The sequence below is a fragment of the Plenodomus lingam genome, assembly GCF_022343315.1.
Source record: "Plenodomus lingam strain CAN1 chromosome Unknown scaffold_20, whole genome shotgun sequence".
Classification (NCBI taxonomy): domain Eukaryota; kingdom Fungi; phylum Ascomycota; class Dothideomycetes; order Pleosporales; family Leptosphaeriaceae; genus Plenodomus; species Plenodomus lingam.
In genome coordinates this window covers 1,504,409-1,526,554 of record NW_027093974.1, presented here as the reverse complement: position 1 = coordinate 1,526,554, position 22,146 = coordinate 1,504,409, and the positions used below count along the sequence as shown (strand labels likewise).

General features: G+C 53.6%; 7 protein-coding genes across 7 annotated transcripts; 3 read left to right on the top strand and 4 right to left on the bottom strand.

Annotated features, from left to right (window-relative positions):
* Positions 1 to 2,163: 2,163 nt before the first annotated feature.
* On the bottom strand, positions 2,164 to 4,816 carry IAQ61_011509 (uncharacterized protein; the record flags this gene model as incomplete). Its single annotated transcript, XM_066099233.1, has 2 exons — positions 2,164 to 2,281; positions 2,400 to 4,816. The coding sequence occupies 2 exons, from the start codon at positions 4,814 to 4,816 to the stop codon at positions 2,164 to 2,166; spliced, it is 2,535 nt and encodes an 844-aa protein (XP_065950752.1).
* Positions 4,817 to 4,974: 158 nt separating this feature from the next.
* Positions 4,975 to 5,370, top strand: IAQ61_011508 (uncharacterized protein; the record flags this gene model as incomplete). The annotated part of the gene is made up of 1 exon (XM_066099232.1): positions 4,975 to 5,370. One exon carries the CDS (start codon positions 4,975 to 4,977, stop codon positions 5,368 to 5,370), a length of 396 nt encoding a protein of 131 aa, XP_065950751.1.
* Positions 5,371 to 6,861: 1,491 nt separating this feature from the next.
* IAQ61_011507 (uncharacterized protein) lies at positions 6,862 to 9,825 on the bottom strand (the record flags this gene model as incomplete). Its single annotated transcript, XM_066099231.1, has 4 exons — positions 6,862 to 8,976; positions 9,031 to 9,400; positions 9,466 to 9,551; positions 9,766 to 9,825. The coding sequence occupies 4 exons, from the start codon at positions 9,823 to 9,825 to the stop codon at positions 6,862 to 6,864; spliced, it is 2,631 nt and encodes an 876-aa protein (XP_065950750.1).
* A 1,400-nt stretch (positions 9,826 to 11,225) lies between these two features.
* Positions 11,226 to 11,908, top strand: IAQ61_011506 (uncharacterized protein; the record flags this gene model as incomplete). The annotated part of the gene is given in 3 exon segments (XM_066099230.1): positions 11,226 to 11,374; positions 11,584 to 11,753; positions 11,770 to 11,908. 3 exon segments carry the CDS (start codon positions 11,228 to 11,230, stop codon positions 11,906 to 11,908), a joined length of 456 nt encoding a protein of 151 aa, XP_065950749.1. The 5' UTR covers positions 11,226 to 11,227.
* A 2,393-nt stretch (positions 11,909 to 14,301) lies between these two features.
* Positions 14,302 to 15,330, top strand: IAQ61_011505 (uncharacterized protein; the record flags this gene model as incomplete). The annotated part of the gene is made up of 1 exon (XM_003844019.2): positions 14,302 to 15,330. The coding sequence occupies one exon, from the start codon at positions 14,302 to 14,304 to the stop codon at positions 15,328 to 15,330; it is 1,029 nt and encodes a 342-aa protein (XP_003844067.2).
* Positions 15,331 to 16,274: 944 nt separating this feature from the next.
* IAQ61_011504 (uncharacterized protein) lies at positions 16,275 to 17,670 on the bottom strand (the record flags this gene model as incomplete). Its single annotated transcript, XM_003844018.1, has 6 exons — positions 16,275 to 16,932; positions 16,987 to 17,098; positions 17,148 to 17,201; positions 17,283 to 17,450; positions 17,507 to 17,525; positions 17,650 to 17,670. 6 exons carry the CDS (start codon positions 17,668 to 17,670, stop codon positions 16,275 to 16,277), a joined length of 1,032 nt encoding a protein of 343 aa, XP_003844066.1.
* An 817-nt stretch (positions 17,671 to 18,487) lies between these two features.
* IAQ61_011503 (uncharacterized protein) lies at positions 18,488 to 20,912 on the bottom strand (the record flags this gene model as incomplete). The annotated part of the gene is made up of 3 exons (XM_003844017.2): positions 19,489 to 20,912; positions 18,870 to 19,412; positions 18,488 to 18,786 (listed from the first exon to the last, which is right to left on the bottom strand). The coding sequence occupies exons 1-3, from the start codon at positions 19,769 to 19,771 to the stop codon at positions 18,488 to 18,490; spliced, it is 1,125 nt and encodes a 374-aa protein (XP_003844065.2). The 5' UTR covers positions 19,772 to 20,912.
* Between the last annotated feature and the right edge of the window lie 1,234 nt (positions 20,913 to 22,146).

Here is a 22,146-nt window from a genome sequence, read left to right as displayed (position 1 = left end):
CAGTAGAGCAAGGGGAAAAAATCGACTTTTCTTCGTTGAGCAGCGAGCCCACTCTCGAGCACTGTAGAAATCGTCTCTGTTCTTGGCTATGGATGACTACAGCACTTACATAAGATTTCTACCGTATCCATAGGATTGCATCTCGCAGCTTGAGTTCATTGTCGGCATACATCTTCTTATATTTTCTTCCCAGCTTGCTGTCAAGCCTCATTGTCTTCAAAGTTCCTCTTTTTCTTCTGAAGAACATACATGTTATTGTGGAAGAGCTCATTGGACCACCGGCTTCCCACCATTCTTCCCCACCCAGGCAAGAGGGCCATCTTCGAGAAACTGTTGAGGCAGCCCTGGCAGGGTGGCCGCGTTTCTCAGCCTCTTTCATAAGTACACACACTCAGACGGAGGTCTAGTCATCACCTTGATCATCTTGTTATGGACACCATTGCTTCACATTGCCATGTTATGCCGATTGCCCCCTAGATGATCACGCCCTGTGCACTTAGGTTCATCCGGGGAAGTCGGGAGCCCATCTCATCGGACCTCGCAACACCATCGATCCCACTTCAAGCTACCGTACATGGGACATCAGATACATAAAGGACCATGATCGCCGGGGGTCTCGAACCTTTACGCTATCCGCAATTCTTTACGCGTCCTTGCAAGGGTCGAGTGGCCCCTTTGCCACATCACATCAACAACCATCCATCTCCCACCACACTGCAGGTAGGCATACCTTGTACATGAACTACCCGCTCCATACAAGTATGTACAGTACGTATGTAGACATCCACCCCGTCTCTCTTCCGCCTTTTGTACATGGCTACGGATTCCTTCTCCAAACAGATCCAGACGCACAGGCTACCGGCTTACATTTCTCGGTCCAACCCAGGCGCTTCGCCATACCTATCCCCGTTTTACCTTGCCTCCTTGCACCATGAACATCCACTCCCTGGCCGTCCTGCCGCCCATGTGCGTCTAGAACGTCTCACGCAGCCGCCTGCTGACGTACAGTACACGCGCGCTCTCAAAGGTAATGTACGCGCCGTACGCGCCTACTATTTTATGCCTCCACACGGCTGTCGGATTTCTCCCAAGAGCCAGAATCGTGCTCTTCATCTCTTTGTCCTGGAGATTTTTTGTTCTTTTTCGTCTGGGTAGCATGGCTCTATGAGACGAGCATGCTGTGATGTTCCATGGGCACAGCATAGCGCTTATATATCTTGTTCATTGTCGTAGACCATGGCTTTCAATCACCAAACAAGACGAGCATTCGCCATGCCCTCGTTTGCGCTCGATCTAAGGACTCTGTTGTACGTGCATGTATCCGAGCTTGCCGGACAAGGGATTGAATGGGTGACGTTCACGTCTACGCATATCGAGCAGGAAAGGACTTGGAGTTTGAAAGTACATTACCCACACACACGCCTGCCATACCCTTCCTCTTCAACCCTAACCCATCACCCAACCGCTACCATCCAAGCAAAAACACAGCCACCCAGCCATCCAGCAACTCAACAAGCAACAAATAGCCCACCCACCGCACCCCCTTACCAACTCACAAGACTCACCCATCCCCTCGCACTGAGAAGTAGAAAAAGAAACAAAGATTCTCCGTTGATGCAAATACGTGCCTCGAACTAGCGATTCCCAAATACTCGCGATTTGCAGGTCTGGTACGTGCGCACTAGGTGAGAGATGTGGGTGGAATTTGGGTGTGTGGGTTTAGTATGAGGATGAGGATGAGGATGATGGAAAGGACAGCTACATAATCTCAAGCAAAGAGAACGTATAGGTTCATGGACAGACATACAATTTATATAACTCGACCAACTAGAAAGAACTACATGGTAGGTGGGAGATTTTGAAGCAGAGTTACCGCACAGACGCATGACGACAGCCATGACCATGGCCATATTCATATCCATATCCAGAGTCATATTCATAGTCATAGTAAAATAGCCAAAGCCATATTCATACCCCATATCCATATCCATACCCATGGGCATATCCATACCCCAATACAGCATAAAACACAGACAGCAACCACCAACAAACAGCAAATCAAAACAAACGTCCAAAAATGTTCAAGTAGTGTACAATATAGTCCCAAAAGAAAAGACTCAGGGTTAAAAATAAAAACAAAACAACAAAATAGGCGGCAAACGCCTACATATTCGCCGGTACACTGGTCCTAGGTAACGAAGGCGGTGGTGTAGCCACACGCCCGACAATACCGTGAGCCTGCGCCATGCTGCGATGAAACGAGCCGATTTTCTGGAAGCCCCTGTGCGCAGAGGAAAAAAGCATCATGTTAGCGGCTGAAGCTAGGAGGGGCGAGATCAAGAAAGCAAAGAAAAGGGGGAGGGGGTGGGGAAAGGAGGAGGACAAGTAAAGCAACTTACTTTGACAAGTCATAACTTTCCTCCTCGGGTTCGGCTTCTTCCTCGAAACTCGTGAGGCTGGCTCCACGCACCATGCCGCCATTGTTGATGATGCCCAGGCCGTTGACGTTGGAATTGGAGCGAGAGCGCTGGTGGGGGATTTCGCGGCGACTGGCGGGCCGAGAGACAGTTCGACTGGGACTGTCGGGTACCGCATCATCTTCCTCTTCCGCCTTGTTGTCTTCTGCCTCTTCATCTTCGGGCTCCGCACTGTCGTGCGGAAGCATGGGCGGTGAGCTGGGCTGGGCGGAATCATCCTCGCCGTCTTTGTCGTCAGTGGGTTGTAGCTTGATGGGACTTAGTTCGAGTGGCCCGCGCGCAGGTGTACTGGGGAGATTCACAAACTTCCAAAAAGGCGCTGGGCTGGAGAAGTTCATATACTGACTGGGCATCTGAGCGGTACTGGGAGGCGCAAGAGTGGGCGCATGGCGCGTCACGAGCGGCGTCACAAGCGCATTGTTCATTCGGTTGGCATCCTGATTGCTACCGGTGTTGTTGGAGGCGGCGTCAGAGTAAAGCGTTGGTGGTGAATTGGCAGCCTCGCCCTTGAGTCCAGCAACACTGGGTTTAACAGGGTCAACGCCAGGTGAGGATTCCAAGTTTCGCTCATGACTATCCATCTTCATATATGCAGGCCCTTCATTAGCTCCATAAACCAGTCGCTTTGCAGGCGTAACGAACCGATCCTGATCGCGAATCGTGGGAGATTGCTTGAAGCCGCCATAGGGACGAGGGCCGCGATCGGGCGTATAAGACTCAGTAGCCATGGGCACAGTCGAAAGTGGTGGTGTGGCTGATCTAGGCGGCGATTTGACTCGAGCACCTGGGTTCTGAAAGTCACGCTCCATGGCTCCCATAAGACGTTCCGTGGCTTCTGAAGGAGGTCCTCGGTGTCCAAGTGCAGGTGAACTAGGCCCAGAGCCATCCAAACGATATCCAATGGCGACGCCACCGCCCTTGCGCGGATTCAAGAGCTGCTTCTTGATAAACTCTTCACGCTCGGAATCACAGATTTTCCATTTCATGCCTTTTCCTGGCTCGTCAGTGCGCCGAGCGACCTTTTCAAAAGACTTGTTGAGAGAGAGATTGTGTCGGATCGAGTTTTGCCAGCCGCCGTTGGTATGTCTGAAAAAAGCATATCGCACCTTGATGTAGTCGTAGATGTTTGCAAGAGTAAGCATCTCTTCGTCACTGCTCAAAATGGCTTGGCCGATGAGCTGAGCGTAGCTGTGGGGGGGTTTGATATCCTTGGCCGAGTCTTGGCTGTAGTCGATTTCGTCGGTAGAGTCCATCATCAATCCACGTGAGAAGGTAGCGGGTGATCCTTTACTGCGGATTTCCTTTTCCTGGCGAGCCGTCAAAGGGGTGCCCGGTAGTGGACGGCCTGGGGTCGAAGTCATCTGATTGTAGTAGGCTTGCGAAGATTGCTGCTTGTTGCGAGGGTGAGAGGATGGCGGAAATGGGTCGTACTGCTCGCGCTTTGGCGTTGGCCCACTGGGATGCGCATGCTGGTGAGGTTTCGGGGGTGGGTTGCCATCATTATCGGAGAAGGTGGCATCTTCGTTCTTGACTTGGCGCCACAGCATGGGATGGAAATGATCGACCTGATTTGCGAGCAGGAAGAGCATTTGTGTGCCCATGATGCCGATACAAATACCGGAATGAAGCTGTGCAACGTCGCCCCGCGTCAAGCTGCGATCGTCTAGTTTGAGTCCATTGCGGCTATTGACGTGGATGTACCACTTCTGGTCGGCAGAATCAAAGTTGATCTCAGCGTGGATACGGGAGATTTGGCGTTCGGGACCGAGATCAATGTGGACTCCCCAGTTGGAGGGTGGGGCATCGCTCGTAGGCAGTCCAGATGCATCCGTCTGCGAGGCAGGCGGGTTGGGACGGATGGTGGAGTCTGCACGACCGATGAGGACGCGGGTGTCCTGTACAAAGAAGCACCAGTCGCGCGCAGCAATCTTGGCAAAAGCCGGAATATTCTTGCCCTCGTTGCGACGCGCCTGGACGTCGTTGGCGTAGTCAATGGCAGCATTGGGCACGTACTGCGGGGCGCGAAGGGAGGCGATAATGATGTTCTGGCGCTCGACGGGGTCCACGGGATTGTCTGCATCGCCGCCGTTGGGCAACGTTTCGTTGGAGTCATTGCTTGCGACCGACTCGGTGATGCGGGTGCGCGGAGCGTCGGCAGCGGAGGGGACGTCCTGGGCACCGTTCAATTGTGCCAGGTGTGAGTGCAGGTTCTCGGCGACCAAGTTGGCTGGGCTGCCTACTCTCCTGCGCTTGCGCGAAGGTGTGGCATCTGGGGTGTCGGCATCCGATTGTTGTTGCGGGTCTCGTCTCGAGCGGAGTCCACTGCGACGGGTCGACATTTTGCCTGTACAGAAAACGAAGGCTGGAGGAAGGGACGAAAAGTATCAGCAAGTGCAGGTGTTGGGAGGCTTTATGAAGTGTGCTGAATATTTCTCGTGCTCAAGAGCGGTACTGGGATGCACGACTGCAGTAGTAATGAGCCAGGTGCCGGGTTAGGATGGCACCCTCGCCCCACTGCGACTCGAGCGGCAGAGGGATGCAGCTTACCGCGAAGCTTACCACGAGCGTCGGTGTCGGGTTCCCTGGAGGATTTGGTGTAGTCGGCACAGAGTGGAAGCGGCGAGCAGCGGGTGGCGGTGGCGGTCGTGGTCGTGGTCGTGGTCGTGGTCGTGGAGATGTTGCAGGTGGTGACGAATGGGGAGACAAGAGGTCGTCGGGGCACGTCGACGTTTCGACTGTTTGTTATTCCACGACGCGACGAGGATCAGGAGGGCTAGCGCATGCGTGGCCGTTGTCGATGTGGACATCAATCGGGGTGGCAGCACAAAGGGGGAAACGCGATGGCAACAGCAGAAGCAGCAGCAGCAGCAGCAAAAGGCGAGCTGAGGTGTGAGGTGTGAGGGTGTGAGGGTGTGAAAGGGTCGTCTGGAGTTGTGGTCGCGGGCAATGACTTGCTATCGATAGAGGAGGGTGGCAGAGCCGCAGCCGGGTTCTGCACAGGTCAATTTAGACCATGGGCCGGGTGGTGCCCAGCAAAGCAGCCAGTGACTAGAGTAGGAACTCTACTCTACTGTTAGTAGGCTCCCTTGTTCCTTGGTCGGACAACTCGTCGGCCACACGCTGCAGTCTGTTCCCATGTTTGCTGCTCTGAAGACACTCTCCAGTGCAGAAATCGTGTCTCTTCTTCCCTCCACAAGCGCATAAGCGCAACTTTGGCCAATCACAGCTCCCTTTCTGATTACGAAACCTGGCCTTCTTTTTTTCCCTTTACGTCTCTGCACAGCATGACCCGACGCGCCTTCCGTAGATTGCTTGGTTGGAGCCAGCTTTTGCTTGCATCATATGCGCGTGGACTCTATCTATAGGACTCTGTACATAGTATTCATTCACCATGACTGCATCTCTACCACGGGACTTGCATTCACACAACAGCCAGCAACTCATTACTTTCTTTCTGAGCAGCGGCAACTACTGTGTGTGTGCGTGTGTGTGGGCTACTGGCCAGGTCGCGTTTGAGGGAAGCGAATCCCGCAAACAATGACGCCAGTGTTCGCATGCAGCCATCGCTCTTTCTCCCGCACACCTACACACACACACACACTGTCTCTCTCTCTCTCCACGCACACACAAAACATTGACATCACACGAAGCTATTGCCAATCCTTCCCTCTTTGAGCCGTCATCGCCCTCGCTTACTCATCCGGCAATCACGAACGACCCAACGCACACAGACACACACACACACACACTCTCTCTCTCTCTCTCTCTCTCTCTCTCTCTCTAAAAACACCCCAATACGACAATGAATCCTACCAACAGCTGGCTGCATCAGCACGCAATGCTACCCTGTGCCTATTCTACCGTACCATGACCTCGCATGCATTGAATCACACACATATCCACCATCCTATTTTCTGAATCCAGCCTTGGCCATGGTTTGTTTGCAGCTCGTCACAAGTTTCCCATCTTTTCCACACGCGTTGTTGACGCTCCGACGTCATGGACAGGTGCGCCGAGGCCGAGGCCACCACCCCCCTCATTCTATTGGTGGCTGTGATATGCATCGCCTACATGCTGCCGGCCATCTGCCGTTCTGCAACTGCATCGATGATTCTAGAACAAAGGATACCTGTTCTGTTGTACTGAGTACACACTACTCTACGCTGTACTCCATGCAGACCGGTACAAGACAATGCACGTAAAGGTTGGCACAACATGATGCAAACTGCGATGGCACTTCATCCATGTACGTAGCAATGGCATTAATAATATCTTCCAAGGGTCGTTATACAGCCTGACCCATGTCATCTAACCTCATTACCAAGTCCAACTAGGTTTCCTTTACCTGTAGATTACGCTTTCTTCTACTTCTTCCCAGCTTGTTTCAGGACTGGTAATCGCTCAGATCCAAGTCTGCTTCAAGAATCAACTTGCGCGAGCTGGCACCGACATACACCTTCTTGGGGTACTCGGAAATCACCCAGTTCTGGCTGGCTGTATCCCAGTTCGACACATCGCGGCGCGTGATGTCGGCGTGGAAAGTAGAGCTCTGTCCAGCTGGAATGGATAGACGATCGAAGCCACGGAGAACAATCTTGGGGTCCTCTGGGCCACCGAGGGACACGTACAGCTGTACAACTTCGTCACCTGCGAGGCTGCCGTTGTTGGTGATGGTGGCCTCGACGGTGAAGAGCACATCCCACAATTCTGGGTTACCACCTGGAGCACCACCAGCAGCGATGCGAGGTTGAGGTGAGCCATCGACCGCACCCTCAGGCCAGGTGTAGTTGACTCCGTAGTCGGTGTCACCAGAGGCGGCACGAGGATCGGTCGAGTTGAGGTAAGGGTAAATGTACGTGCGGACGCGGGAGATACTGGCCGGGAACTGGTAGTCAGCAGGATCAGTGCTGAAATTGCCAAAGGTAGGAGCAGCGCTGGTTTGGCCAGTGGTGGGTGTGTAAGCGCCCGCTGAAATCTTGTTGACCTTGATGTCCGAGTACTCAAACGTGGTGTAGGAGAGACCGAAACCGAACTCGTACACGGGCGTGATGTTCTGCTTGTCAAACGCTCGGTAGTCAATGAACACGCCCTCATCAAAGTTGTCCTGCGGGCTGGCTGCGCCGGCAATGGGCTCGTAGATGAGGTCTGGGCCGTACTCGGCAGCATCGCTACCAAAGGTAAAAGGCAGCTTGCCACCAGGGTTGACGTGGCCGTACAAGATGTCAGCAATGGCATTGCCAGACTCCTGTCCAGGCAGACCAGCCCAAAGAACGGCGGTGACGTTCTCGTTGTCGTAGAAGGAGTTGACAAGAACCGGTCCAACAGAGTGAATAACAACAATAGTGTTGTTGTTATTGGCAGTCACATGCTTGATGAGGCCCTCGCCGTCTTGCCACAATGTGAGGTTGTTGCGATCACCCATGTTACCGTCGACGGTGATGTAGCCTTCACCAGAGTCCGAGTTGACGAAGACAATGGCAACGCTGACTTGCTTGGCCAAAGTCTCAATCTGAGCTTGTGCCCAGTTGTTAGTCACGGACGTGACAACGCCACCATGATCAGCTACCTCGCCCTTGATGGCTTCCAAAGGTGTGACGAGGTAGGGGAAGTCAGCTGTCCCTGAGCCCCAACCCATGGCCAAGGTGCCGTTGTTACAGCCACGATCTGCGCATCCGTTGGGTCCATTCTCACCTTCCGCCGCGTCGTTTCCGAATACACCAGTCCACTTCTCTTTCCCTGACAGGGGCAGAACACCGCTGTTCTTGAGAAGAACGGTCGATTTGGCTGCACTGCGACGAATGGAACGGAAGTGATCGGCACGAACATCAATATGCTGGTTAATCAAACCGTAGCCTTCGCGAGCCATGGCATGAGAGTATCCATAAGTATCGCGGGACCAGCTATCAAAATTGACTGGAGTGCTGACTTCATCGCGACCAACGTAGTAGTACGCGGCCATGATACGAAGGCAAGCGTCGTCAAGGCGCCACTGGGGCACCGTTCCGTTGATGATAGACAGCGTGAGATTGGCTCCCCAGAAGGAAGCACCAGAGTTGAAGTCTGTGTCACCGGGCATGGTCATGTCGAGACCGGCAAGCGTCGAGGAGACACCGGAGTGCTGAGCGTCCCAATCAGACAAGATGAATCCCTGGAATCCTAGCTCACCCTTTAGGATGTAATTCTGGAGATAGGAGTTCTGGCAGGCTTGGGAGTTGTTGACTTTGTTGTAGGCACACATGATGGATCCAGTTCCGGCGCGGACAGCGTCGGCAAAGGGCCACAGGTACAATTCGTGGAGAGTTTTGTCGTCCAAGTTCGAGCTAAGAGCATCGACAAAGGGCAATTCTTCGAAGCCGCCAGGTTGACGGAAATGCTCCTGCTCGTTCATGATGTAGTGCTTCGTGCAAGCGATAACACCAGCATCTTGAATACCGCGAATAGTTTCGGCGACAGCAATACCGGACAGGACTGGGTCGGGAGAGAAGCCTTCCCAATTACGCTGATTTATGTTAGACTCGTGCTTTTCCTAAGGAATTATTTAGCTTGAACGTACACCTCCCTTGGGGTTGCGACCAAGAGGACCAACAACGGGACCAAGATGAACATCAACACCCTTGTCACGATTTTCCTTGCCCATCTGGTATCCACGACGGTAGAACTCGCCGCGATCCCACGATGCGGCAATAGTGCCACCAGCAGGGAAGGCAGAAACATAGTCTGCGAAACGGATACCCAGAGGGCTGTCTTGCATACAAAGGGAGTCGAAGCCGAGACGCGGGATAGAGCCGACATTGCCAACACAGGCCTCACTCATCCATCCCGTACCGGTTGTGAGATTGACCTTCTCAAGAAGGGTCAATTGGCTGACGAAAGCACGCGCCTTCTCGTAAGCGGCGGCCCAGTCACCGGTACCCTCGATCCATCTGGATGTGGGATCAGTGAACAGTGCAAACAAATAATGGGACGATGTGCGGATGGTTTCACATACGGACTTGGGTAGAAGGGCGGGCTGTCAACCAAATTCAGTGGACTGTTGCTTGTACCATTTGAGCCGGGGGTTGATGTGTTGGGATTCTTGTTTACTGATCAGTCTTGGCTCGGGAACAAGGGTATGGAGTGGAGTTTTGTACTGCACGCAGAAAGGGAAAGAAGGCAAGAGCAAGATTGGTAACGTTTGGCACCATGTCCACAAGTTTGATAGTGATGTGGATATGGAGTATAGTGGAGTGGGTGATGTTGTGGGGGTTGCGTCTGGAGAATGTTTAGACTGGCAAAGTGAACCACATACCTGAGCGGTTTGGGCCTCTGCTAGGCCAATCGCCAAAAATGCTTGTGCAAGCCACAGCATGACGTCTGCAGGGCTGAAGAATAGACGGGCGGGTACAGATGTTGCAACACAAGGAATGGCCAACTTCAGACTTGGTGCCACATTCAAGTGAGAACAGGAAGCAGACCGATTCTCGACGGCGGACAGACACTTCTACTTAAGGATATGGGCGGACCGTCTTTCTTTGAATAAAATGGGGCAACCGTGGGAGCTTTTATTTATCGCCGAGGGGCCATGTATGTACAAGGGACGCAGCTACCAACATCCATACTAACCACCACCACCGTGTACACTGACACTTTCTTACTAGCACCATGCGGCCGGCGGAATATCCCCCAGGAAGCCAAGTTTGCGGGGGCGTTGTGGTCTTGTCTGCGGCCAGCCTGCTGATCTCCTCGACCCGCTGCGATGCCCAGGTGTAATGGACGCTCGAGAGCGAAGAAAAAAACTGAATGGAAAGCAGGGCCAGCAACCCGCAATGGCCGGGCATTACGGCTTGGTCGACCGATGAGTTGGCCTCGTGGGCTTTTTTTCATCATCACATGTCGCATGCATCGTCGTCCCGTTCGCCGTTGGTGGTTTGCTGCGCAACGGGTCAGCCTGCAGCATCTTTCGTTCGCACGGCAGCATCTCGTCCATCTACGGGAAGCATCATGGTAGGAGATCCACACAGAATCACAACACAGCACAGCACAGCACAGCACATCAGATCCCAAGCCAAGAAGCCTCCTTGCAGATTGGGGAAGAAGTTTAAAGTCAGGGGGGGGTAAAGGGGAGGGTTTAGGTAAAACATGGCTACTACTCTAGTATGGACATGGCAATCCATCCTTCACACCGTTCTTTGATGAGTACATGATGTAGTTCTCTACCACCTACCCAGTCTTATGGGCAAGGGGGGCAGGCAACCCCCGGGCCGTTTTGACAAAAAGCCTCTGTGCATCCTCATCACCTTAACCCTACCTAACCTGACGTGCACATAAGCTTAGCTCCCCCCTTCGCGCCCTCCGCCAAAAGCTGCATGCCGACGCCACCAAGGCCCGTAGTCTGAAGAGGGTAAAGAGGGAAATGTGGCGCACTGCCGTGCGTTGCTGACGATGCAACCTGCAAAAGCACGATGCTGCAGGGTTGGGTCGCACGCCAGCGTTCCGTTTACACACGCAGATAAAAGCACAAGAGAGATGCGGTGGTACATGCTTAGCTGGAGCAAAAGAGCTGGAGAGGAGAGCGCGGCTGTATTGCATGTTTAGCGCCTTCTTTGGGCCGCTTGTCCGTTGCCTGCCGACTTGATGGAAGACCTATGGATGCATGCATGGACCACCGATGCCATCGATGCTTCCCCCCATCCCGCATCGCTCTCCCCGCTTGCCCCGCCCCTCCCTTTCACGCTTTCAATAATGTACATCACATCCGTCTTTTGCTAGACATGCCGGCATTGGCGAATCTTCGGCAAAACACTCAAGAGCTGCTGGATACATGCCTCCAAATCTCATGTGGAAACATTGCCGCTGGCCATGGGCTGCGCGGTGTCGTCACCGTCCTTCTGCTGTGTAGCTTTTGGTCAGCGGGCTTAGTAGGTCAGCGTCCAGACTAGATCATCTCGAGGTAGGCTGACTACTACCTTACTACCAGTGAGCACCGAGAGATCTTGTCATGGTATCTATACTCAAGCTCCCGGGTCTTTCGTGGTGGTTGGTGGCTGGCTTGACAGGGCAGGTGGTAGCCTACTGTTGACATTTTACGCACGTCACTATTTGTGACCAAACTTCTTGGTCCTCTCAGGCAAATGCTATTCGACCTGGTCACAAGCCTGCTAAACCTATGTTGGAGCAAAGGGCTGCCCCCATTCCTATCGGCACTACCATCCGTCCGCACCGGGCTGGAGATAGTCTTGGACCCAAGCCAAGCATTCCACGGCGGCCCTTTGTCGGCACTGAGTCGACTTGGACTAAGTAAGTACCTCCCTAGGTTTCGTTCAAGCATCACATCTCCCGTACATACAATGTCAGGTACCTACTCCTACCTACCAGAGTCTACCCAGGCACTACCATCACTCCATTTGCCGTCAATCAATGCAGAGTTTCCAATCACCTGGGTTGACGGTTGAGATCGTCACCGTACAGGTAGACCGTAGGGTTGCTCCTTGTTTGTTGTGACCTCGGGAGCAGTCCCTATGCAGCGTAGACTACGCCTCACATGCATTTGGAAAACTCGTCATGATCGATCACGACACTCTTTCTGCAGAGGAAAACGGAGCTCGTTGTCCCACTGTAAATCCTCGCCAATGTAGTGCCAAGATTCTAGCGATCGGATCTACCGTACCCACACGATTTCGTAAAGCACTGTACCGCAGCTCTATACACGACGCAGTGTGGTAGTCAGGTATCCAACAATCTCCTTGGCGTTTCATTGTTGATGATTTGAATGTATGCTGGCATATTATCAACATGCCTCTCATCTCATCAACCGCTAAAAGAAACCACACCATGGAACTAGCACACAGTGATCTTCTCAGAGTTCACGCCGTTGAAGCTTTACAAATTGCACATCAAACCTTAACGTGTAGAGGAATCGCACGTGCAGTCAGCAGATCTAATGGAGATCAGTCTACCCTCGGACCAACATGATTTCGTCCGAGCTGGCTGGATCCGTTTTACCGATAGGGAATGGAATTTGCTGTGTAAAGGTCATAGAGTCCTGTTGCCGAAGCAGATCTTTCCTGGCTTTTGCTCATCAGCCATCGCCCTTTCAAGGGCGACTCGGGATATTGATAACGCGGGCGCATCGATACTCAAGTACGCTAAGACAAGCTCGGCTAAGCCAACTTACCGTTCCAGGCCAGTCGAGGGCCGAGGCAACTCCCACCACATCAGTGATTCTACCGGTTTCTCTACGCACCATTTAGGAAAAAAAATCAATCGGTGGGTGAGAAGACACAGTCTCAGATCCCACTGGGTCGCAATTTTTGTTCTCTTCTTCTCTGGGTCAACCAGAACAAGCATGATGGCTTCGTAATCATAGCTGCACATGAGTTTTAACGGGCCTGCGGTCAAGTCCAAGTACCTGGTAAGGTACATCGCGAAACTAGTACTTACCGTACCGGCCATGAGACACTCAAGTCTGGGTACCGTTGAATAAATCTGATAAAGGTGCGTGAGATGTATGGAAAACGTTTCAGCCTTGTACGGTATTTTGAACAATTATTACCTGGCATCTGACGTGGCTAGGTACGAATGCTGGGTTTACCTAGTGCTAGCCCCATTACTATATATCAGAACAATGATATGCCTGATACTACCTTCTCCGGTCTCTATGTTCGTCCACGCTCCGTATACATGATATTATTGCTTTCCAAACTCCAACTTCGGATTTGTGATACATGTGAACAGCATGAGCCCATGATCGCTTACCTACCAGCGTACCGTTTGGCCGCCTGCAGGCAGCCCCGTCTCTCTTTGACTCAAGAGCATCGAGTGAGTCAAACCCCGCCGTTGTTCTTTGCATCTCTGACTCTTATTTAACATTTTTATTTCCGTGCCCTCCATGTACTACACAACTCGTCATTTTATTCATGGGTGTTGGTCTTTCGACGGCTTTGCGGTTACACCGCAAGGCTCCAGCTCCACCCCTCGCAAATACCTGCGCTCACGACGAAGAGCAAAATAAATGTGAAGCCGAGATTGACAGCTACGATAATCACGATAATCACCCTCAAATACGCCAGCTTCTTCATAGTCCAGCTTGCGGGATCATGACTTCCATGGCGACTTTGACAACTCTCCAACTATAGTTACAATTCCACATGCAATGGAGCCTACAAACCCATATCCAGAAGAATTGTGCAGTGGGGGCCTTCAGACTGACCATCCACCTTCAGAACCCTCATCTCTTCTACACGCATCCACTACCGAGTCCTCTACAAAATCAAGGATTCAATGTGTTGGGTGTTGCAAGTCACTGCCCGCAAAGAAGGATCCCAACTATTCCAAAGAAGTCACCAGGCCCTGCGATAGCTGCGTGAGCCCCTTCTGCATTGCCTGTGTTCGAGACATCTTTTTGAAGGCGTGCAAGGACAGTTCGCGTATGCCTCCGAGACGCTGCACCCTAATCCCCATCCACAAGGCGCGGCAGTGCCTGAGCGCAGAGGAAGTAGCGTTGTTCAAGCTCAAGTATGAAGAGTGGTCTACGCCTCGTCCGTTCTATTGTCCGGTGCCCACTTGTTCGACTTTTATCCCCGAGCGATTACTGCCCCTACGCGTGAATGCAGAGGGCAAAAGGACGGATTCGGGAGTGGGAATGCCAACGGCGCAGAGCTTTAGCTGTCGAAGCTGTGCAACGAGTATCTGCGTTGAATGACGGCAGATTGCACATGCTGGCAGCAGTTGTTCGGTTGAGGAGTTTGGAGTCGATGCGAAGACATGGGCGTTGTTGAAGAGCTGGGGATACAAAAAGTGCCCGAAATGTGGCCATGGCATCAAGAGGATGCACGGCTGCAGCGAAATGGAGTGCAGATTCGGTGCATATTTTTGCTGGATTTGCTTCGGCGACAAGCACGAGTGCGGTCGAAGGTGCTACGACGACGAGGGTGTGGACTCGGTGGACGGGGAAGAGCATGCCACTAAGACTCGCGCTCTAAGTTTTGAGTCCTTTTGCGCAACCGCTAGCAATGTGCATCGCCATATCCAGTCGCTATCCACGGACCCGTACGATTCTGGAGAAGCCTTGCCAAACAAAACAATCTTGTCAGCAGAAATGCTCAAGATACTACCCTTTGCAATCCACTACGAAGACATGCCACCAGACCCATCCACAACCCCCAACCCTACCATCCAACCACCCGTCCAACCCCCCAATCTCGACCGCGGCTCCCACAAATACTGCGAGGACCAAACCGTAGACTTTGGCGACGAGCCCGGCGACGACATCCTCGGCCCCTCCTGGAACTGCAAGCACACCTTCCACCCCCACACAGTCCGCTTCGCCAGCGCCCTCGCCAACAACGGCGCCTCGGCGGGCATGAAGTGCTCGAAATGCTGGAGCAGTACTTACCCGGACTTCATTCCCCATTGCACCTCGGCGCCATCATCCCAGATACCCGTGGCAGGGCGCACAAGGCTAGAGGCAAGGGGCCATGCTATTCAGCGCCTCAACCAAAGACGATCGACGTCGGACTGCGAAATGCCGGGGTTTTCGTGCATTGCATATGGTATCTCGGTGGGCTCGGGCCTCGGTTTTACAAGTGTGGCGTCGTCGCCACTCTCAGTATCGCCGTTGTCCAGTGCTCGAGGGCGCGGAATCGCATGTGGGCAGGATGGAGAATACATCGGTATATCAGCACCAGTACCAGCAGTACCATCTCACAGCAAATACCCCAAAACCCCGCATACCACTTACCCATATATCCACCTCCCACCTCTCCCGCAATTTCACCCCCCGTCACGACCCACTGCAAACCCACCACCCCATCCATCCTCGCCACCCTCCCTTCCCCCTCCAGTCTCGCATACGGATGCTCCGCCTGCACCCTAATCGTCTGTCACACCTGCAAAGAAGCTTGTTCGTCTGCGCTGCAGTTTCGCGGGGGAGAGGTTTTGCGGTTGAGGGTGAAGGAGGATACGGAGTCGGGGTCGAAGGAAGAAGAAGATGCGTAGGATGAATAGGAGGAGGAGGAGGAGCTGACGTGTAAATGTAGAGCTTAATAGTCGTAGTTAGTTCATCTCGGTGATTAAAGCGTTGGACATGCCGAGTATGAATGAGTAGGTAATTGGAACTGACTGCATTTTCTTCCCTTTCTTCTCCTTTCCTTTCCTTCCTTTCCCATCCAATACCAAGAACTAGACCATATCCCCAACCAAGGCGGAGAAACCAGGGTACTTTGAAGAAATGAGAGAAACACCTAAAAAGAGAAAGAAAAATAGAAAAAATACCGATCAGTCCAACTAGGAATCATACAATTCTCCACTCTCCACATGACATATCATCACATGTGTCACACAAAACATGTACATAATTGGTCGTTCAATCGGGTAAAGCACGGCCAAATAGTCACCACTCGAGTGCCAGAGAATAAGCCGGAAAAAGGGCGGGGGAGGGTGGTCACAATTCGATTAGATTCAAAAGTTTTGCATTTTTGGGCCGACATACACAAGCCTTGGGTGCCAACAAAGGTCGAATGAACAGGGGAATCAAAGACACAGACAATAGGGACAATCGGAGAGGAGGGAAAAGGAGAGAGAGAGAGAAGATCAGAGACCATGAAATGGAAGAATGATCTTGTTTGAGAAAACCCGCCGCCCATCCACTTTTTTTAAATTGGTCATCCTTATATCGTGCTAGGCTCCTCAATTCAGTTCGTTCCGTTCGTGAGATGGCTACTTTGTTCATTCCTTCTAGTTTCGTCCCGCAATTGTCTGGGATATAGACACAGACTACGTTTCAGTCGTGCCTGGTGGTCGACCTAAAGTCGAAGGGCTCTATGCGCCCAGGCTGGGGAAAGCGCTGGAGTCGGCAATGTTGATGTTGGCACCGGATGGAGCACCACCGCGGCCTCCACGGCCACGGCCCTCTCCACGTCCACGTCCCTCACCACCACGTCCACGACCCTCGCCGCGGCCGCGAGCCTCGCCTCCACGGCCACGCCCACGGAATTCGCCACGGCCTTCACCGCGGCCACGTCCTTCGCCGCGGAAGTCGCCACGGCCGCCACGGCCACCTCGGCTGCCACCTTCACGAGGAGGAGGGGCGAGCATACGGTCACCGTCAAGCTCGACATGGATCTTCTCCTTGCGGGCGCGTTCGCGCTTGGCCTTACCTGCGGCGGCTGCCATGAAGTCATCTTGCTCTTGGCGAGAGAGAGCGGTTCCCTCAGGGAACTTCACGCTGCTACCCTCGTTGGCCTTGCGGACATTCTGGGCGGCGAGAGAGGCCTTCTCGGCCTTCTCGGCAAGGTAGGCAGCGTAGGACTTGCTCCTGTCTTCGGGCTCGGGCTCGGGGTTGTTCTGGGCCTCGGCGTCTTCAGCGACAGCGTCGTTCTCTTCGGCCTTGGCCATCTCTTCGCCAGCCTGCTCGTCGGCCAACTCGGCGTTGCCGTCGTTTCCACCCCAGCCGTGGGCGACCTGCTTCTCATGGTCACTGCGCAAAAGTCAGCAAGAGTTTCTTTTTTGCATTGATATTCGAAGTTCTTACGAGATGCCAGTCCTGCTGTGACGGTCGTCATTGCGAGCACCTCCACGGCCTCCGCGTCCGCCACGACCACGGCCACGACCGCGCTCGCCGCCACGACCTGCAGAGGTGGGTTCTAAAGCATGTTAGAAGATAAAATTGACAGGCAATGGTTGCAAACTCACCACCTGAACCACGGCTGCGGTTCTTGTCTGCGCCTACACCACGGTCCTGGAAAGCTACATCCCGTCAGGTTTGATTCTCGAGTGTACTCGATGCATAGTGTGCATCTGCAACAAGTATGCTGTTCCCTCACGTACCGTTCTCGTTGGCGTTGTCAGTCTGCTTGGGGCGACTCTGGTTGGCTGGTCGCTCAGGAAGAGCTCGGGCGTCACTACCATCGCGCTTGCCGGTCCTGTGAACAGGCTTGTCAATGGCCTTCGTCGGTGGGTCAGCTGGCCTGTCGGGGTCGAGCTCGGGGTCGTTGCCTGTGGAATTGGTGAGCGGTGCTGGGAGGAGGGGTATCGCGACGACCGCAACATACCCAGTAGTTCGTAGATATTCTATGGTGGAAACATTAGCCTGTGACTTTGAAGAAACAAGTGCAAGTCGCATATGCAACTGCCTCTTCCCATTGAGCGCGGAGATCGAATGGTCAAGAAGCGGGGGGGGGCTGCTGGAGCTCACCTTGGAAGCAATTGTTGACATCTTGCCGGTCTAGAGCGCCTTTCGCGCTTTGCCTTCTAGATGCGCAACCTGCCGGGTGGAGAAGAAAGGATGCGAGAGCGGCCCTACGGATTTAGGGACGTGGCTCTCAGATTATGGCTCGAACACGGGGTAGTCGGACGTGAGGTTGGCGGGCAGAGTTTTGGTGGATTTTGGTTTTGTGTTCGCTTAGTCAATCCAGTAGCCGTCCGTGCCCCACCAGGATTCGAGGCACAAAGACAACACGGGATCCTGCCTGTCTGCTCTAGCTTGCGATGACGCTGCCAGCCCTCACACAGGTAGTGCTGCATTGCTGATCCAGGCAGGATGGTGAATGCAGTCCTTCTATGGCCGGGCTAATCACAACACAGGAGGGGGGGCTATGGTAAGTTCCACGTCGAATCCGTATTAGAATTGTACAGTGCAATACAGTGCGGCACTCTGTCTACGAGATAGGCCACAAAGCCTGTGCCACTAGAAAAATACACATGACGAACTTTCTGACTGTCTGTGCTTCCAAGACAAGTCATCCCTTCTTCCCCATCAGGACCGCAAGTCCAACCCCAGTTGAGGAAATCCAAATAATAACTTTTAATAATATTCGTCGTGACTTGGTCGTCGCAGGTCGATGCCGCGACCTGTGCAAATGCCAACCAATTGGCCAAAGCCGACAGTTTTCGCGTAATTTCATTGCGCCCGCTAAACAGCAATATAAACATAATCTTGAGTCGTGAGGTTCCGTCATTCCAAAGAAAATAAAAAAAAATTGACGATGTCCGTCGTGTTTTTTTTGGTATACACAGAGATGTGCCATCATTCGTCATCTAGACTCGTACATGGTTGGGAAGTGCATCGAGGCCGACAGCCCAAATGGGTCGGCGTCCAACATCGGGTCGTAGGGATCGAAAAGTTGGTTGTTCATATTGTTGAAGACATGCGCGCCATCGTTGGGTGCCAGCGAAGTTGGCGTCGTAAACGAAGGATTCTGAGAAGGAGCCATTGGGGGTGGCATGTTGTTCGTGGCGGGAAAGTTCTGCTGGGGGAATGGTCCAGGGCCAGCAGACTGATCGCTTGGCTCGTCGTGATCGTATGAGTCGGCTTGTTCCTCGTACTCCTGCTCTACAAAGACAAAATCAGCCTAGGATTTCAAAGTCCTATCCCTAAGAGAGGGAAAAAGAAAGGGGTCAGCTTGCCAAGTTGACTCATGTGGTCCGTGAATTGAGTCTGATAGTACGAGGTTGGACCACTGCTTTGCGTTATTCCGCTACCGCTGTTACCCACGGTAGAGGCATTGGATAGGCCATTGGATTGGGGTTGGTTTGTGATTAGCGATGGTCTCTGAGGACCTGGCATCATCGGAGCAAAGTTTGACCTAGGTGGCAGAGGCCGTAGAGGTTGCTGCTGTGGAGGCATAGGCCCAAAGTTGGGAGACACGGATTGGCCATGAGGCATAAAGTTGGGCGAACGAGTGGTTGATTGGGCAGGTGAAGACAGGTGCGAGCCGGGGGTAGGCTGCGATAGTGGTGAACGCTGGATGGGACCGTCAGGCTGTATTCGAGGCAGCCCGTTGGAGCCATCTGACTTGGGAGGTCCCTGGAGCGAGCGTCTTTGTTGCTGTCTGTTCAGGATAGCACGCTGCTGTAGGGGTGGCTGGTTGGGGGAGTTTTGTGCAGACACTGGGGCTCTCGTCGGCCCCAGATTGGGACTGCCAGTCTTTGCGCGTAGCTCAGCCTGGACGTCAATGCCTGGTGGAGCAGGGGGTTAGCGCAGGATCCTATTGATAAGACAAGTGAGACGATTGGGGGGGGGGGGGAGGGCTACCTTTCTCTAGTAGAACCCTCTCAAGCAGAGAATTCTTATACCGGAGCATAAGGCATTCGTCGGCGGCGTTGCGGTGACTGTTTTGCAGATTCTGCAGCGTCTCTTCATGATGCTTGATGGTACTCTCGAGCTGCTTGATGTACTCTGTGCGGCGTTCACGAAAGGCGGCTTGCGCCTGTCTGTTGCGCTGCTTACGCTCTTCAGAGGTGGCATATATCTTACGGCGCTTGGTTAGTGCTATGTGCGACATGATACTGGACTCTACCAGTGCGGCAGCCGCCATGGCAGGCAGTGGGAGGGCTCACAGGTTTGCGGCCGCCTTTGCGCTTTTGCTGCTGGGGCTCTTCCTGGGGATAGGTCTCCGTAAGACCGGGTTCTGGCGACGATCCGATAGAGTCTGTCGACCCATCGCGCGAAGCCTCTGCCTTGCCCACTGGTGCCGTCATATCTGTTACGAGACTATCGCCCATGTGCGGCAGCCGTACCCCTCCGTCTTGATAGAGGGGCACGCGAACGCCAAGAGGTGCGATAGACGCGACAGAGACAAAGTCGATAATGGGCAGCAAGGAGGCTCTGGGAGGGTGGGATAAGCGCGCCTAGTTTGGGCAGCCGCAGCGCCGGGTCGGTGTATGGGAATGCGTGTGTATGGGGTTTTGATAATGGGCGATAAGAGAGTTGCAATCAAGGCCTGTGGGTGGTTGCGCAGAAGGTGTGAGGTAAGCTCTTGGGTAATGGAAACAGCGCAGAGAAAGAGCTCAACGGACGGAGGGGGGCGGCGGTGCAGCAGTTTGAAAAATAGCGGACGGGCCAGGTTCTTTTGCTTTGCCGAGCTGAGCAGAAGGAGTGGAGTACGTAGGTAGTAGTAGGTAGAGAGCGCAGAGAAGGGTGTGCAGAGTGCCAGTCACGGGTCACCAGAGCGGCGGCTTCTCAGCCTGCAGGGTCATCGCTCGAGGCTCGCCCGAAGACGAATTCCTTTCGGGCACGGGGGGGGGGAGGGCAGAGGAGGGGGAAAAGGAAAAGCAGCAAATGGCAGCCAGCCTTAGGCGCACTTTTGCGCACGCTGGTCCCTTTCCTTTTTTTTTGTTTTTCTTTTTTTTTGCGCGCAATAGACGGGCCAAGGTGGGAAGGGGGAAGAAGTGCGGAGACGCGGTTGGCCGAGGGAGCTGAGAAATTTCTTTCGCGGGGGTTGCGGGTGGGATGGGGGTGAGTGTTGGATGATGCAGTTGGCAGTTGGCAGTTGCTGTGTTGTGCTGCAGGGGAGACCGTACCATACCAAGACTACACGACTTGTGCACAGTTGCCAGTAGCTAGAGTACTACAGTAGGTTACTATTTGGAAGCTTTAGGTATGCCATCTGCCATGGTACTATGTGTGTAGGGGCTCTAAGATGGCTGGCCCTATTTCCAGTCCCTTCTTAGTAGAGTACATATGGAGGACATACATACACGGAGAGGGAGAGAGAGAGAGAGAGAGAGAGAGAGATTCCAAGCTTTCCATGGTGGTCGACGACGAACTGACGACGACGACGACGACGACCACGCCGAACAGGAAACAGGAGTGTTGCTGCTGCAGCCAATCACGGTTCACAATGCCGCATCCAGTATGGCGCCACCCTTAGCTCCCGCCCCGCTCAGAGCCTTTTGTACAGAGCATCTCCGGCATCTCCAGCTTTTCCGGCAAGCCGCCTGCACGGGGGTCCTGTTGTGCCAGCCATGCATTACTGGGCTACACAGGTGGGACATATTCCATAGATAGCCCATGTATACTGTGTAGCTACTGTAGAGAACCTACTACCAGTACTGCATCCAGTATGGCGAGCGACGTCTTTTGTCAAGAGGGCGTGGCTGCCCCCAGCTGTCCCGTTGCGCCCCGAGTCTCTTACCCCAACACGCAACACAGCAAAAGGCCGACGCACGCGCCCGAAGTCGGAGGAGCATGGCCCAGCCCACCGAGCTCACGCCCTGCACGCACAGTGATGAGGTGCAAGCACTTGCACCGACTAGAGTACACCCAGTCTGTAGTAGAGTAGTACTCTACACCCACTGCACCTCTCCTGCTGCTGTGCCAAATCAAAAGCACGCACGTTCGCTCTCCCACTGCCGCGGCAGCCCGTAAGGCTGACGGTGCGATTCGGATCTGATAAGCTCCCGAACCGCATCACACTGCAGCACAAAAGCCTGCCTTCCCTGCCTTCCCTGCCTTCCCCGCCTCGCCTCAGTCTGACATCCCCAGACAATGCTGGAGTAGTAGTAGGAGCCTCGTCGTCATCACCATCAAGGCTCACGATGCAACACACACACACACACACACACACACACACCAAACCCCTGCAATACAGACTCGAGTCCTTCTCACCGTCTTGAGCACTACTCGGCTCTCTCCCAACTTTTCTTTCTTCACCCCACACGCCGTTACCGGATCCACTGGTGGACACGTTGCCAAAAGGGTGCGCGCATGCAGCACATGAGCATCTTTGCCTCGAAACGAGTCTTGTGCCAAGCCGCTTTTTCTCGGCTGAGCAAAGCAGCTGACCTGGCCCGGGCCTGCCACGGACGGTCGAGACTCTGCTCGAAGACACTGACTCTCTCCACAAATGCATCGTGAAGCTGCCCTGTGTGCTTTGGCTACCATGAATCTGAATCGTGGGAAGACGGATCA